Below are 15000 nucleotides of genomic sequence, written 5' to 3' on the forward strand. Positions count from 1 at the left end.
GTTGGAGATTCAAAGGCACGACAGAAGGAAGAGGAGGGGTGCGACGTAGAGGAGCGGAAAAGATGAGACGAGAAGTTGCGGGGCTCGACGTTTCTCATCACTGCTTCGCTAGTGACGGGACTTCAGTCACAAACCGCGCCTTTGATTCTCGTGTCCGTACCCGGCGGTGATCGCAGCCGACGCTCAGGACGGATGAACGCAGAAGTGTTGTAGCGATTACGCACTTGTATGTGGGCTGGCAACGATGTGGTGCATCAATTGCGCGTCGGATAAGACTCCGGCGATTCTGCACAACAAGCTGGTGTACTGGTAAGCGCGTTGGGTATCGATTCAGGTTTTATCAGTTGGCAAGGTTGTCAGCCAGGTCTGTTTTATCAGGTTTATTTTGAGGTTTGATATCAAGCCACCAGAGCTGATTCAAATCAACGAAAGGTCGTGTTCACGAACATTTCTTTGTACAGAAGTGGTATCGTAAGGTTTGGAAAAGGAAATCGGTCACTGTGGCGCTTGTGTACAGATTGCAAAACAAGTGAAACCGTGTTAGCAGGTCCTGTGCGTTGCCTCAGTGGAACTGACATCGTCATAGGAGCGCTATAGGAGAGACGCAATGATTACCACCATTGGGGCCAGTTTAACAGGAAAGGCTAACCGTTCCCTTTAATTATAGGCCGCGTTCTGGACATTTCTGTCGGTATAATTGAGGCAGGTATGGAATGACCTCACTCTGGCTATATTCGCCATTGGATGTGTTTTTGCTGGGAGAACTATTGCATGGTGGACATCTAGCCTTGCCATGATGAATCCATGCAGTGGAAGGAAACATGACCATTATGTGATCTGACTGTATGTTATGTCTGTGCCATTCTGAGCACTACGAGGGAGAACTTTAATGGCACGTTATAATGATACCGAAGCCCACGTGATGTTTGCTTATGATTCATGCCCACATGCTGTGCTGTTTTGTAGTTTCTTCTCTTTTTCTCCGAGGTCTGTTTCTAACTTTGCTGTCGCTGTCGGAGCAGGCTTACGATGTTCTTCAGGGCTAGAATGTTGCAGGATTGTATGCCACTGAGAATAAAGACAGAATACATACTGAATATATACAGAATACATACTGAACATGCCATTCTGGAGAATCTGTCTGTCTGTCTGTCTGTCTGTCTGTCTCACTGGACCTTTCAGTTTCTCTCTCACTTTGCCTCTCTCTGTGTGTCTCTCCTGCACATTCTCTCTCTTTTCCTCTCTCTCACCTTTCCATTCTCTCTTTCTGTTCTTCCTAGTAGGGGGTCCGCTGACAAACGTCTGCTAGTCTCTAGCAGTGAAGCTGAGATCAAACTGGAAAAAGTGTTTCATTTCTGTTTTTTACAGGCTGCTGTGAATTATAACACACAGAGAGAGAGAGAGAGAGAGAGAGAGAGAGAGAGAGAGAGAGAGAGAAGGAGAGAGGCAAGCAAGGCAGACTGGTAGGCTGCCAAGACGTGTTTCAGGCTTCGCAGATCTACCTTGTCATTGTGTGCTCCTGAAGTGCACCATGCAACAACTTTAGAAAGGATTTATGGCGTAGGATGTCACTTTCATGTTGCACTCTGCAGCAACGAGATGATCTCAGAGACCTGCGGTGACTGTAATACAACATGTTTTAAGTAGACGTAGGTTATCTCTATAAAAGCTAACGGTGTCCTCTTCCGTTCGTGTGCAGGTGTTCGCCACATGATATCAGTGGTTCACCCGAATGAGAACCCTGCATGTTTTGTGCTAAACCTCCACTATTTGTGAGTCCCAATGGCACCGGCAGCACAGCCACTCTCTTATGAAATAGCAGCTCTCAGCATACAGGTGGTGTGTTTTTACATGTGTGTCTTGCAGCATATCTTGACGTCTCCGCAGGCAAGACTGAGTCACTACCAAGACCTTCGTTAATTATGTCTGAGTCAAGAGCAAGACCCAAAAAAAAGGCCAAGACCATAACTGGGATTAGGTAGTCAAGTTCAGCTCAAGATCAAGACCAAAAAATTAGAGTTCAATTTAAGGTCATGAGTCTGTTTTCCGATTCCAGCTATGAATTGAAGACAGGTTATCAGCGTTCAGTTTTCATCTTTATCTTTTGAACCTAACAAATGAATAAGGTAGAAATGCCAAAAGTAACAACAAAGCCACACCTTCAAGGCATCTTTTTGCTTTGGCAATATCTCATAACTGGACATGAATTTTGGCAAACAAACCTTCGTTTAAAGTTCCTGCAACTGTGATTATCTTTAAGTTATTGCAACAACAACCACATCAGTAGGGATTCCTGCACTTTTTTTCCATGATTCCCACAGTGTTTGTTGATGGTTTAGATTTTTCATGGCATTGGCTGGTCTTGGGAAGTAATTCCTTTTTCCAGTTGTCTGAGACTAAATAAAAAAGTCGATGACAAGTCCAAGTAATTTCTCAGTGTGATCTCAAGAGTGGTCTCAAACACCACTAGTTTCAGGACTGCATATTATCGAGTATTTTTTCTCTGTGACTCCATGGTGTTATTCCATCTCAGACAAGCTGTTCTTTTCACTTTCGCTACCTGAGAACCAAGCAACAAATCTTCTGTCTGCCTAAATAAAGACACCCATTCTACAGCCGTGGTTGGAAATGGTGCTACCAAGTGATAATGAAAGGTAGTCTTCTCCTGGAGATGCTGAAGCGGTCAGCAGGTGGGGCTGTGAGACACAGCCTGTGAGGCCTTAACGGAAAGAGCTTTAAGTGTTAAGGCGTCACAGATGTGACTGGGTTGGGGGTGGGGGAGGTTATGGTCTCAAACCGCAGAACGTTCAGCATTTTAACTGAACGCTGGTCCTTTGAGAAACTCGCTCAAGGGACCGTCCTACTCTGGCAGCAGCCACGGAGTGAAGGAGCCAGCGAAAGAGAGCGTGTGTTTAAGCACGACCGAGTCAGTGGGTCTAGAGAACCTCTCCCTCGGTTGCGCTTAACCACACTCTAGCAACATGCTAGCGACATGATGTCAGGTTCTGGGTTCAGTCGATCGCGGACATGGCCCCCACAGAACGGGAATGAGTTCTAACCGATGTTGTTCATGAACTGCGTTCATACGGAAGTTTCAGGCAGCAGGTTGCCTCAGCCGGTTTAATCTGATTCCACACAGAACCGGCCCCGAGGGGAGCGGCCGAGCTAGCACCGGGCAAGCACCAGGGAAGACGAGGAAATAAAGAGCTTTTTTGTGCCCGCTTAACTGGAGTGCAAAGAGGGTCTCTCTCCTCCACTGCACCCCAGCCTGCCCCCTCTCTCTCTCTCTCTCTCTCTCTCTCTCTCGCGCTCTCTCTCTCTCTCTCTCTCTCTCTCTCTCTCTCTCTCTCTCTCTCTCTCTCTCTCTCTCTCGCTCTCTCTCTCTTTCTGTCTGGTACAGATGTGGGCAGGACTGGCCTCCACTGCCAAGACTGTGTGCGTGCTCTCAGTGGGGGTTTCGGTCAGATGCCAGCACAGCTCTCTGCTGTTTCTAAAGGCTGCAGAGGACAATGTGGTGATTCAGTGCCATGTGCCATTTTCAGACTTCGGCTCCTCTGTGTTGCAGCTCCGCCGTGTTGCTCCCGTATATTTATATATATATATAAATGGTGGTTGTTGTCTCTTCAGGGGAAGCTGTTGAGGCTCCTAAGCTGCATTAAGGCTGTGTGTCTTTTGTTTGAAAGGACGTGTGCAAATGCCGGAGTCATGGCCAGCCATTTTTTCCCTCCTGTTCTGGCATGCACTTCTCTCTTTCTCTCTCCCTCACTCTCTCTCTTTGTCTTTCTCTCTCTCTCTCTCTCTCTCTCTCCCTCCCTCCATGACGCATCCCCCGCTCATTCTGCCCTGGCCACCTGTCTGCCCATCCTGGGCTTTAGCCAATAGCAGCGGTCGAATGGTCTTTGTGTACTGGAGTGAGGCCACACCCACATCTCTCTTCTTCTGCGTTTTTCCTGATCTCTCTCTCTCTCTCTCTCTCTCTCTCTCTCTCTCCGTTTTCTGTTTATCCACTACACTCAGATATCTGTGACGGGTTATTTGCTGAGTCGTGTTCGTTCTCTCCTCTCCCAGTATCTCCCAGTATCTCCCAGTATCTCCCAGTATCTCTTCCATGCCTTCATCTCCCTGCTCCAGTCTTCCTCTCTCTCTCTCTTCACTGATGCCCACACAGCTCTTTTGCCTGCCCTGATCCACTTATCGCTGCGCTACCGTGCTGTGGCCGGTCCAAGCCGGATCCGGGCCCGCTTTCTCCAGGGCATGTAGTGCGCCTTACAGCGTCCGCGCGGGGAGCAGCTGCGTGGTGCTCACGTGCGCCGCGCCTTCTGTCCTCGGATCTATAATAAGCCGCGCCGATGCTTTCACGCTTTGCCTCCGTTTTTACCTGTGACGGAGTCTGAGTCTGCACAATACCCGGCTTTCTCGCACTGCCTGGTGTGATTACACAGGCGCACACACACACCCACACTTACACACACACACAGAATCAAAGGATCCTCAAATAAACACCCCAATGACTCAGACAGGTTACCGTTCCTTTTTAAGTGTTAGATGAAACCATATGGTGCCCAGCATGATTAAGGAGTTACAATTAAGCGTGTTCTTTATTAAGGCAGACACCATCACAATAGGCCCCCTATACACATGTGCACACGCACTGGCAGGCCCATATGTTCAAACACACACACACACACACACACACACACACAAGCTCTCCTACACAGGTACACAAGCATGCACATGGCCATGGCAGTAGGTTCACTGATCAGTTGGCATCCTCATACACTCACGTGCCAGCACGTGCATGTGCACACGTGCACACGTCAGCCGGCACAGAGGGAAGCCGATTAAAGCTAAGACTGCACTTCCTAGCCAGAGGAACCTGTGCCCCGAGGCAGAGAGAGGGGGAGGTCTTATCTCTCATTTTCCTTTACTAACCTATTTTTTGTGTTGTTGTTTGTTTGTTTTTGTTAAAATCGATTTCCCTGATTCATTCAGCTGGTACACCAGATGGGTAACCACTGTTTGACATCTCTCTGGGATCTCTCCAGCTATGACACCCACTGCTTCATGGCCATGGGACAGAATGAACAGGATTGCAGACACATTGCATGCATGGCTTTCTTTGTTATTTGATTATTACACTGAATGTTCTCTGTTGATGCACCGTCGATGGGCTCCATAGTGTCGGCTGCCAGGGCTTGGAATGGCCCACCATATAAGGATGCTAACCCAATAAGCAGCTGTCCCGGTGGCCTCTAGTACTGGTTGCAGTGGTGTGCATTGCATGGCTGGTTGGTTTTGTGTATTGTTTCTGAGTTATTACATGGGATGCCACTGACACACATTAATTGGTACATAGATTTACACTGAGCTATCTGAAGACAGAATTCAATAAACCCTCCAAGATCAATTCCTCTTTCTCTCTCTCTCTCTCTCTCTCTCTCTGGCTAACTTTCTGGCTCTTGTTCCCTCACTCACTCTCTCTATCTCTTGTTCTGTCGCTCTCTCTCTCTCCTTCTCTCGCTAACTGAGCGCAGATGCCTAGTCACCTGTCAGAAGACAAATTCCGTTCTTTTGCTTCCATAACAGATCAATATTAATTTTCTCAGGAGCATAACACACTGCAGCGAAATGTATTTAGGAACTCATCAATATTTTGTTGACTATTTTCTTACATTATGGGATTTCTACAACCGATATCAGGACCAGACCAAAGTCCTTCTGGGTACCAATATGTCTGCTGGTGTTTGAATTATTAAAACCGGAATGCATAATACACGACTGGTATGGATCATGTAAAAACATATGCTGATATTTAGATTTTTTAATACAGAATAAGTAAGAGAACCTTTTTTTGCTTTCTCATTCCCCTAATACGTACTATTACAAAAAGAAACTGTCGCACATTAATTTAGAGCAAAGATGTTTTGGCCTTAAATGTAAGTACAGTGTTCATATCTGACTCGCTATGTTTCCCAGTCCAGCGTTCTTCTCTAAGCACATCCGTAGCTGGAATTCTTTCAGTTGTGGAAAAGGGCAGAGCAGTTGGCATCAACTTTGGTAAAGAGGACTGTTTCTTCAACTTTGGTGCACATCTGCTATAAGGAAATTATCCGATTGTAAACGATTATAGAGGGAGAATTTTCTAGAAGCATTCCTGGAACCTTCTTGATTTGACAGACAATACGAACAAAGCCTCAGAATTCATATCTTCTGATGTAAGGGAAGGTAAGAGCCTAAGAACAAGCACACACAGCCACAGCATGCAGGGCCAGCCAGGTAAACATTCTGACCATGAATGGAACGATTAACTCACCATACACTCAGCTGCGATGCTACTGTTAACACTAGCACAGTGAAACAGGTCTTCAGAAGTGCAGTGAGTAGCACAGTGAAACAGGTCTTCAGAAGCGCAGTGAGTAGCACAGTGAAACAGGTCTTCAGAAGCGCAGTGAGTAGCACAGTGAAACAGGTCTTCAGAAGCGCAGTGAGTAGCACAGTGAAACAGGTCTTCAGAAGCGCAGTGAGTAGCACAGTGAAACAGGTCTTCAGTAGCGCAGTGAGTAGCACAGTGAAACAGATCTTGAGTAGCACAATGAGTAGCACCATGAAACATCTTGAGTAGCACAGTGAGTAGAACAGTGAAACAGATCTTCAGTAGTGCAGTGAGTAGCACAGTTAAACAGATCTTCAGTAGCACAGTGAGTAGCACAGTAAAACAGATCTTGAATAGTGCAGTGAGTAGCACCATGAACCATCTTGAGTAGCACAGTGAGTAGAACAGTGAAACAGATCTTCAGTAGTGCAGTGAGTAGCACAGTTAAACAGATCGTCAGTAGCACAGTGAGTAGCACAGTGAAACAGATCTTGAGTAGCGCAGTGAGTAGCACAGTGAAACACATCTTGAGTAGCACAGTGAGTAGAACACTGAAACAGATCATCAGTAGCACAGTGAGTAGCACAGTGAAAAATATCTTCAGTAGAACAGTGAGTGAAACAGATCTTCAGTAGCACAGTGAGTAGCAGACTGAAACATCTTGAGTAGCACAGCGAGTAGCACAGTAAAACAGATCTTCAGTAGTAGAGTGAGTAGCACAGTGAAACAGATCTTCAGTAGCACAGTGAGTAGCACAGTAAAACAGATCTTCAGTAGTAGAGTGAGTAGCACAGTAAAACAGATCTTCAGTAGTAGAGTGAGTAGCACAGTGAAACAGATCTTCAGTAGAACAGTGAGTGGCACAGTGAAACAGATCTTCAGTAGCACAGTGAGTAGCAGAGTGAATCAGATCTTGAGCAGCACAGTGAAACATCTTCAGTAGCAGAGTGAGTAGCACAGTGAAACAGATCGTCACTAGCACAGTAGCACACACTTTTCTACTGCTTCTTCTCCTTCTTTTAATGGACTCACTAAAGGCAGTCCGTTCATTTTGATTACAGATGTATAGAGCAGGTGCAGGTGAGTGAGGGTTTGTCCTCAGTCTGGGTTCAGTGATGGGTTAACGAGGCATGTGATCTCTGTCAGCCTCCAGCTTAGCTTTTAAATGAACAGCCCTCCAGTTCCCTACAGAGGATCATTAAATATAGCCAATGCTGACCAACCATGTCCTCATGAAAATAGCTACTACTGACTCGTTTTTTCTTTCTGTCTCACCAGCAGTTACTCTCTCACACACACACACACACACACACGCGCACACGCACGCGCGCACACACGTACCCACAGACACTACCTGCTATGTGTATAATGACCTTTGACTGATCTCAATAAATCAGTAAGGGAACAGGCATTTTATTCTGTAGTGATAATTTAAGGCAATTAGAGAGTCATTATGCTACCAAACTGCCTATTTGTCAGCTGACAGTTGGAAGTGGATATTAGAGACCTCTGCTTAAGTATTGGAATAATTTGCCTCATCGAGTCGTTTTGGGAAATGTCTTTTTCCAGTGTCATTCCATAGCAGATGCTTCACACTGTTCTACCCTGTGTCTCTTAATGTCGGTGAAGTCCAGCCGGGGGTCGGCGCTGGCGCTGGGGTCATCACGGGCACGGTAATGGCCACGGGCAGAAACCTCCATGCAAGGGCATGACAGGATGGCGAAAGACGCTGGGCGAAGATTACTGGGTCGTCTGCATGTGCTTTGGAGTGAAGCCGGAGTTCTGGGAATGCTTTTCGTGGGAATATGCATTGATATTGCATCATACATTCATTAGTATCTTTTAAAAAATGGCCTGAACATGACAGCGAATGTTTGATGGAATAAGTGACAGTGCTTTTTCTGATTCAGTGTTCTGTCTCACACATACGTGCTGCATACCACGTGCGCACTGTAGCCATTACCTCACAATAGGATCAGGTGATTCAGAAGGGGAGTGTGTTTTCACGGCTCTGGTGGGGTGTGGGCTTGATGTAGTTCTCATCTGTGGGCGGTGTGCATCTGGGCGTGTGTCTGTACGCGTCTGTGCGTGTGTCTCTGAGCCTCCACTGTTCTAAGGGGAGGGTCCAGTGCACAAGCATTCGAGTCTTTGCTCACACACACACACTTACACTCACATATACAAACAAGCACATATATGCACATGCAGTCCTGGGTGGGGTATTTCTTCACTCTCTACATGGGCATCATGGCTTCACACACTTATGCTTGCCTGCTCAAATACAGACATACAGGTAAAGGTAGAGCAAAATAAGGGGGTCATGTGATTTGAAGGGCGGAGCTGATGAGTTTGTGTGCTACCAACATGCATGTCTACTGTAATTCAGTAGTGGGCATCTAGTGAGGCTAAACTTCAATAGACTTCAGCTGCTATAGAAGCACTTTCTTGCTCTTTCCTGTCACTGGGTTAGTCCTTTTACGCTTTGTTTGTGGTTACCAGTGCTATGTTTCTGTGTTGGTGGTTACCAAGCCCATGTTGTGAAGAGAGATTTGTTGTGCTGAGAGAGTGAATGCGAAGGAGAGGAAGAGAGAGACAGGCAGAGGGCAGAGGTAGAGCGGGGGTGAAGGAAGCTGGGATGAGGTCTCGTCCGTGTGCGTTACCAGAGCCGTGAGGTGTGGAGCGAGTGAGCGAAACTGGAGGCGTTAACTGGGTTCCCGTTTCACGACAGTGACAGGAGCCCACTGCAGTCGCTCGGAGATTTTGTATGCCGTGGTCAACCTGATCCCAGAACAGTGCCGGAGCTCTTTACAGCCTCGAACATGTTGAACACAGCCTGCTGTGATCGGCAAGCTGAGCCACAGAGGTAGCCGAGACTCTGTGTGTGTGTGTGTGTGTGTGTGTGTTTGTCCTGAGCCATGTGGTTCCACCGGAAGAGGAAACTCCCCCATAGGGCCCGAGCCTACATGTGAGTATAACAGTAGGCTTGTGTCTGTGGAGGGTCAACAGCAAGCTGCTATACATTCTTGCCTCTGTGTGTGTGTGTGTGTGTGTGTGTGTGTGTGTGTGTGTGTGTGTGTGTGTGCGCGTGTGCGCGTGCATACTGTGATGCACGTGTTGTGGTCACTGTGATAGTGGAGTGAGTAGAGTGGGTGTGTTATGATGAAAGGAAGTGCTAGTCAGAGGGTGAAGCACTCGAGCAATAGTACCCCCCCCACAGGGCCGAGAACACCAGGGGCTGATGGTACAGCGGGGTGATTTTTCCACTCTTCCTTGACGCTCTATCTCTCCCTCTCTTCCCTTCCTCTCTGTCTGCCTCTCTCTCTTTTCCTCCTGCGCTCTTATTTTTTCTGACTCATCATCGGGTGACTCAGCGCCGCAAAGCTGTCGCTACCCATGGTTCCTGGCATCTATCACATGACAGAGTGGCACACATGGCTCTTATTGTTTTGTTTTGTTTTTTTTCCCGCTCTTTCCTCTCCTCCTCCTCCTCCCGTCCTCTGTCCCTTTCCCTCGCTCACTCCATCGACCCTGCGCTCCTCTTTCACATCCTGCTCTCCCTACCTCCTCGTCCAGGTCCTAGCTTCCTCCACTCCTAAGCAGGGCAGTGGCTGCACATGGCTGTTTGCAGGACCGGTGTTATGTTGGCGTGTTGATATGGCCTTACCTTCGGCGCTCGTCCCGCGGGGATGTTTTGGTCTTGTCGTCGGCGTGGCGACAGCACTGGGAGGCGACAACCACGTGCTCTCTCCCTCTCTCTCTCTCTTCGGTCTTGTTGCTAACCTCCTTTGCTCAGGTCAGCTCAGAGAGGCTTCGTTTGAGGCTGCGTGTAGGCCTTCATGCTCTCTTTCTCTGTATCGCCCTCTCCCTCTGTCTCCCTTTCTCTCCCTCTGTCTCCCTTTCTCTCCCTTTCTCTCCCTCTGTCTCCCTTTCTCTCCCTCTGTCTCCCTTTTTCTCCCTCTGTCTCCCTTTCTCTCCCTCTGTCTCAGTGTGGAGGGAGACCCTCACTGCGGGGACACGGGTAGTTTCTCCGACAGCTCCTGCAGCCAGGGCCCCTACTTGGGGGGCTTGGACCGGTACGGGAAGCCTAGTGGAGAGCCTCCAGGCCCTCAGGGGCCCCCCGTGGCCCCCTCGAGCCCGGCGAGCCTTGCCTGGGCCCAGCGCACGCGCCACCAGCCCGCCAGCCTGGCTCTGCGCAAACAGGAAGAGGAGGAGAACAAACGCTGTAAAGCGCTGTCAGACAGCTATGAGCTCTCCACAGACCTGCAGGACAAGAAGGTGTGTGTGTGTGTGTGTGTGTGTGTGCATGTGTGTGTGTGTGTGTGTGTGTGTGTGTGTGTGTGTGTGTGTGTGTGTGTGTGTGCGTGTGTGCCTGTCTGTGAGTGTGTGTTCAGACACACACTTCCTAACTCTTTATGTGAAATCTCTTACTAGATTTGGCTGTAAATTCAAATTACATTTTACATTTCAGGTAACCTTTTTCAAGCATTCAAAGCAATTAGAACATCATTCAAACTAAATGACATTGCTGTCTGTTCTATTACATATGGCGTTAAATATCTACTGCAGGCTATTCAGTATAACACAACATAATGTGAATGTGAGTTCAAACTTAGCGCCACCATGGTTCCTGCCTGCTGTGGCTAACCACCAGTTTCATACTGTAACATGAGCAGTGTGTGTTTCAGGCTTTTGGCCAACCCTTCTTCCATCAGCCATGATTATGGGCAAAACAAAAGCAACAGAGAATTATGTGAAAATCAGTGAGTGTTTACGATAACAGGAGGCTGGTTGTTTGCCAACACAATGGATGACTCATGACATGACGTGCAGATTAACAGAAATCATTTTCATTAAAATATAACAAAAGCATCCTTTCAACACACAAGAGCTTTACACCAGTCAATTACTGTGCTGAAGATGTAAAAATAAACCAGTCTAGAAATGATTTTAATGTTCTGTCTACAATGATCTTTTTAAAGTGACTTCAGTTTATAGTTTAAATGAAGCCTGTTAGACGTCGTTAGACGTAGCAACACACCTCCACCTACAGGCTGGATACTAAAGGCAGTGCACTTCCACCTTCAGGCGGGGTACTGACGGCAGTGCACCTCCACCTACAGGCTGGGTACTACCTCTCTCCATCTCTCCCCCAGGTGGAGATGTTAGAGCGGAAATATGGTGGGTCCTTGCTGAGCAGAAGAGCAGCCCGCACCATCCAAACAGCCTTCCGGCAGTATCGCATGAACAAGAACTTCCAGCGTCTGCGCAGCTCCGCCTCGGAAAGCCGCATGACTCGGCGCATTATCCTCTCTAACATGCGCATGCAGTACTCCTTCGACGAGCGTCAGCCGCAGGTACGACACCTCAGCTACCCCCGCAAACCCGGCAGGGGATTCTTTCATCACCGTGGACAGGGGTTTTAGGTCTGACAACCGACAACAATCCTCGCCAGGCCTGCGCAAAACAGCTTCTGTTGCACTTAATATCCGTTACCGCGTGTCGAGAGGCTATTTGCCCCCGAATGGGGGTGGGGAGGGGTACCGTGATGTGCTGTGACGTACTCTGTTCACTCTTCTCAGGTGCAGTCCCAGACCCAATCCCAGGCTCAGCAGCAGCGTTACACCCCCGCAAACCCACCCACCATGGGCGTGGCCAGCCAGACGGGCGCCGGGGCCACCGAGCAGGAGGCCGGCTCGCCCTCGCATTCCGACCAGGAAGAGTACAGCCGCAGGGACGATGCCTTTAGCAAACAAGTAAAGATTATATGACCGATATAAAACAGATTGGCCTAAACACGGGCTGTTACCTTCAGATTAAATCAGGGCTCAGATTAAATAAGAGATAAATGGAGTGCGGATGTGATAACTATAGGACTCCCGAGGGGCAAGTTCCTGCAGAAGAACCAGCGGTCATTTCGTGTGCGACCATGCACCACGCTCCACTGACACCATTTGACCCGTATACCATATTAGATCAACAGGAAAACTTTAGGCCTTTTGCGGACTGGTACCAACTGCATTGCTTGGTCCTATAGCAACGGTTGCCATGTGCAATAACTCAGACAAAAAGCCATGCATTTTGGATTGCTTTTGGTGGGAGGCGGCCAGAAAAACAAGAAAGAAACAAAACAGAGGAATTTGCCAGAATCAGACCAAAAAAAAGCGTGCTGTTGAGCACAGGGCATCTGCTCCAGTGAGTGAAGATTCCAGGGGCCAGACAGAATGGAACTGGGCCCCTGTCGACTGACTGCCCAGACAGTCTGGTTACCCTGCTTGGCTTTAGCTCTGTGCCCTGTATGAGTGGCCCTTAGACATTCCAGAAGGAATTTCAGAATAAATTTTACAATAAAATAAATTTTAACATTGCAATGTCAAGATTTTTAGAAACTTTAGAGATTTTCATGCTCCTGTATTTCCATGCTGCTTCTGATTTGTAAAAATGAAAGGCCTTAGTTTTATTTATAATGTCTTCACTCATTAATGTTTTTAATGTATTCATTCCTTCAAATGTGAATGCTTAATGGTATTCAAAAATGTTAAAATGATTGAAGAAGATCTGACCAGTAATCTGATTAGAACGACTATGCTTATGCCTTACCTGTGTGTGTGTGTGTGTGTGTGTGTGTGTGTGTGTTTGTGTGTGTGTGTGTGTGTGTGTGTGTGTCTCAGGTGACGTCCCTAGCAGACTCCATGGATGACACGCTGACATGCCAGTCAAGCCGCGGCGACTCACAGGAGGGCGCAGGCGACGACTTCACCGAGTGTGTGTGGAGCAGCAAGGCGTCGTTGGTGTCACGGCGTGGGGGCGGGGCCGAGCGGGGCCGGGGTGGGGCCATGCTGGGGGGCATGCACGAGGACAGCACGGCCACGTCCTACAGCGACGTGACGCTGTACATGGACGACGGCATGCCAGCTTCACCCCTGTCCATCGAGCGTGCCCCCAGCAGCACAGACACGGAGTACTGGGGCATGGGCGCAGGCCCGGGCGTGGGCAGCCGCGAGGACAGCCGCGAGACGGAGGGCAGAGGTAGCAGCACCAGCCGGCGCAGCACGCCATGCACGGAGTGCCGCGACTTCCGCCTGCGCGGCGCCCACCTGCCCGTACTGACCGTCGAGCCGCCCAGCGACAGCTCCGTGGACATGAGTGACCGCTCCGACCGCGGCTCCCTCGGCCGGCAGCTGCTCTACGAGCAGGAGCCGGCGGGCGGAGGGGGCGGGGCGGGCGGAGGGGGCGGGGCGGGGGGAGGAGCCTCGCCTCAGGGAACGCTCAAACACAACCCGGCCGCCCGCTCCGCCAGCACCTGCACAGCGCAGGGCCAGACCCGCCCCGTGGGCCGGCCCATCCCCTCGCCCCTGCCCACCCACCTGCCCCACCACGCCATGCTGCTGCACCACCAGCACGCGCCGCACCCTCCACCGCACATGCACCACCCGCTGCACCACCACCACCACCACCCGGCCCTCCCCCACCTACACCACCCGTACCCGGAGCCCATCCCGACGTTGCCTTCCCAGCCTCCGATCACACCTCTCTCCTCTTCCTCCTGCGCACCCCTGCCCTCCGCCGGCTTGGAGCCGTCCGACGGCGACAACGACTCGCTCAACTCCACCACCAACTCCAACGAGACCATCAACTGCAGCTCGGGCTCATCGTCACGCGACAGCCTGAGGGAGCCGCTCCCCCCGCTGGGCAAGCAGACGTACCAGAGGGAGAGCCGTCACAGCTGGGACTCGCCCGCCTTCAACAACGACGTGGTGCAGAGGAGGCAGTACCGCATCGGACTCAACCTCTTTAACAAGTAAGCGCGCCGGAGACCAGACGCCAGTTTGGTTTACCAATGGCAGAGCCGGTGTTGGTTCACTCAACTCAGCTGTTTGTTATGATACATTAAAAATGGTCTCTGCTCAGGGAACTTGGTCCAGTAACTTTTTTCTGCAAGATCTCACGAGGTTTTTGCAGTTTACCCACCATACGATGTAGCAACGTGCTCTCCCCCTCTCATACATTCCCTGTAGTTCCTGTGTTAGTCCCTTTAGCCAAATGAACTGGGCTCGTTAAGTACAGGCCAGCGGCTGTAACGCGGCGAACAGATGTAGCGCACCCCTTCGGAATTTTATGAATAACAAAAACCCACATTAAGAAGGACTGAAAAATGTTCCTTTTTTTTTTTTCCCGTAGAATTATTGCCATGTTTAGTCTTATAGAAGCTTAGAGCACTTCGGGTTTGAGACCTTCAGCGTGTAGGGTGCCAGGAGCATTACAACAATGGAATGCTGGGTGCTAATGAAAAAACAGGCCAGACAGGGAGAGGAAGTGAGACAGGGGATGAGGGCTAAGGCCATAGCAGTGCGGCAGGGACACACGCATCCGGCCATCCTCACCTTTGACCTCAGGCGCCCGATTCAATCCTGCGTCCTTCGATTCCATCCAGTGATGCTATAAGGGCAAAAGAGTATGAGGCAGAGTGATGGGACAGTGAGCCATTGTTGATTACCGGAACACATCCATCCTCTCTCTCTCTCTCTCTCTCTCTCTCTCTCTCTCTCTCTCTCTCTGTCTCTCTATCTATCTCTCTGTTTTTCTTTCCTTCCTCGTCATCCCCTCGTCCTTCAGGAAGCCAGAGAAGG

The 15000-nt window shown here is 49.5% G+C and overlaps 1 protein-coding gene across 6 annotated transcripts in view; it reads left to right on the forward strand.

Annotated features, from left to right (window-relative positions):
* Positions 1–15000, forward strand: part of iqsec2a (IQ motif and Sec7 domain ArfGEF 2a) — a 61528-nt gene that overhangs the window by 35921 nt on the left and 10607 nt on the right. For 2 of the 6 annotated variants that reach the window (XM_081707405.1, XM_081707406.1), the window contains exons 1-5: positions 1–10648; positions 11527–11727; positions 11953–12126; positions 13042–14171; positions 14987–15000. The exon at positions 1–10648 is cut by the window's left edge and continues 77 nt beyond it; the exon at positions 14987–15000 is cut by the window's right edge and continues 148 nt beyond it. In XM_081707405.1, the coding sequence (XP_081563531.1) occupies positions 9767–10648; positions 11527–11727; positions 11953–12126; positions 13042–14171; positions 14987–15000 (2401 nt within the window). In that variant the 5' untranslated portion in view covers positions 1–9766. The remainder of the gene's footprint in view (positions 10649–11526; positions 11728–11952; positions 12127–13041; positions 14172–14986) is intronic. The other 4 variants (XM_081707408.1, XM_081707409.1, XM_035521873.2 and 1 more) reach the window with 4 other exon arrangements.

Source organism: Electrophorus electricus, chromosome 25 (genome assembly GCF_041902795.1).
Source record: "Electrophorus electricus isolate QZ-2024a chromosome 25, ASM4190279v1, whole genome shotgun sequence".
NCBI classification, from domain to species: domain Eukaryota; kingdom Metazoa; phylum Chordata; class Actinopteri; order Gymnotiformes; family Gymnotidae; genus Electrophorus; species Electrophorus electricus.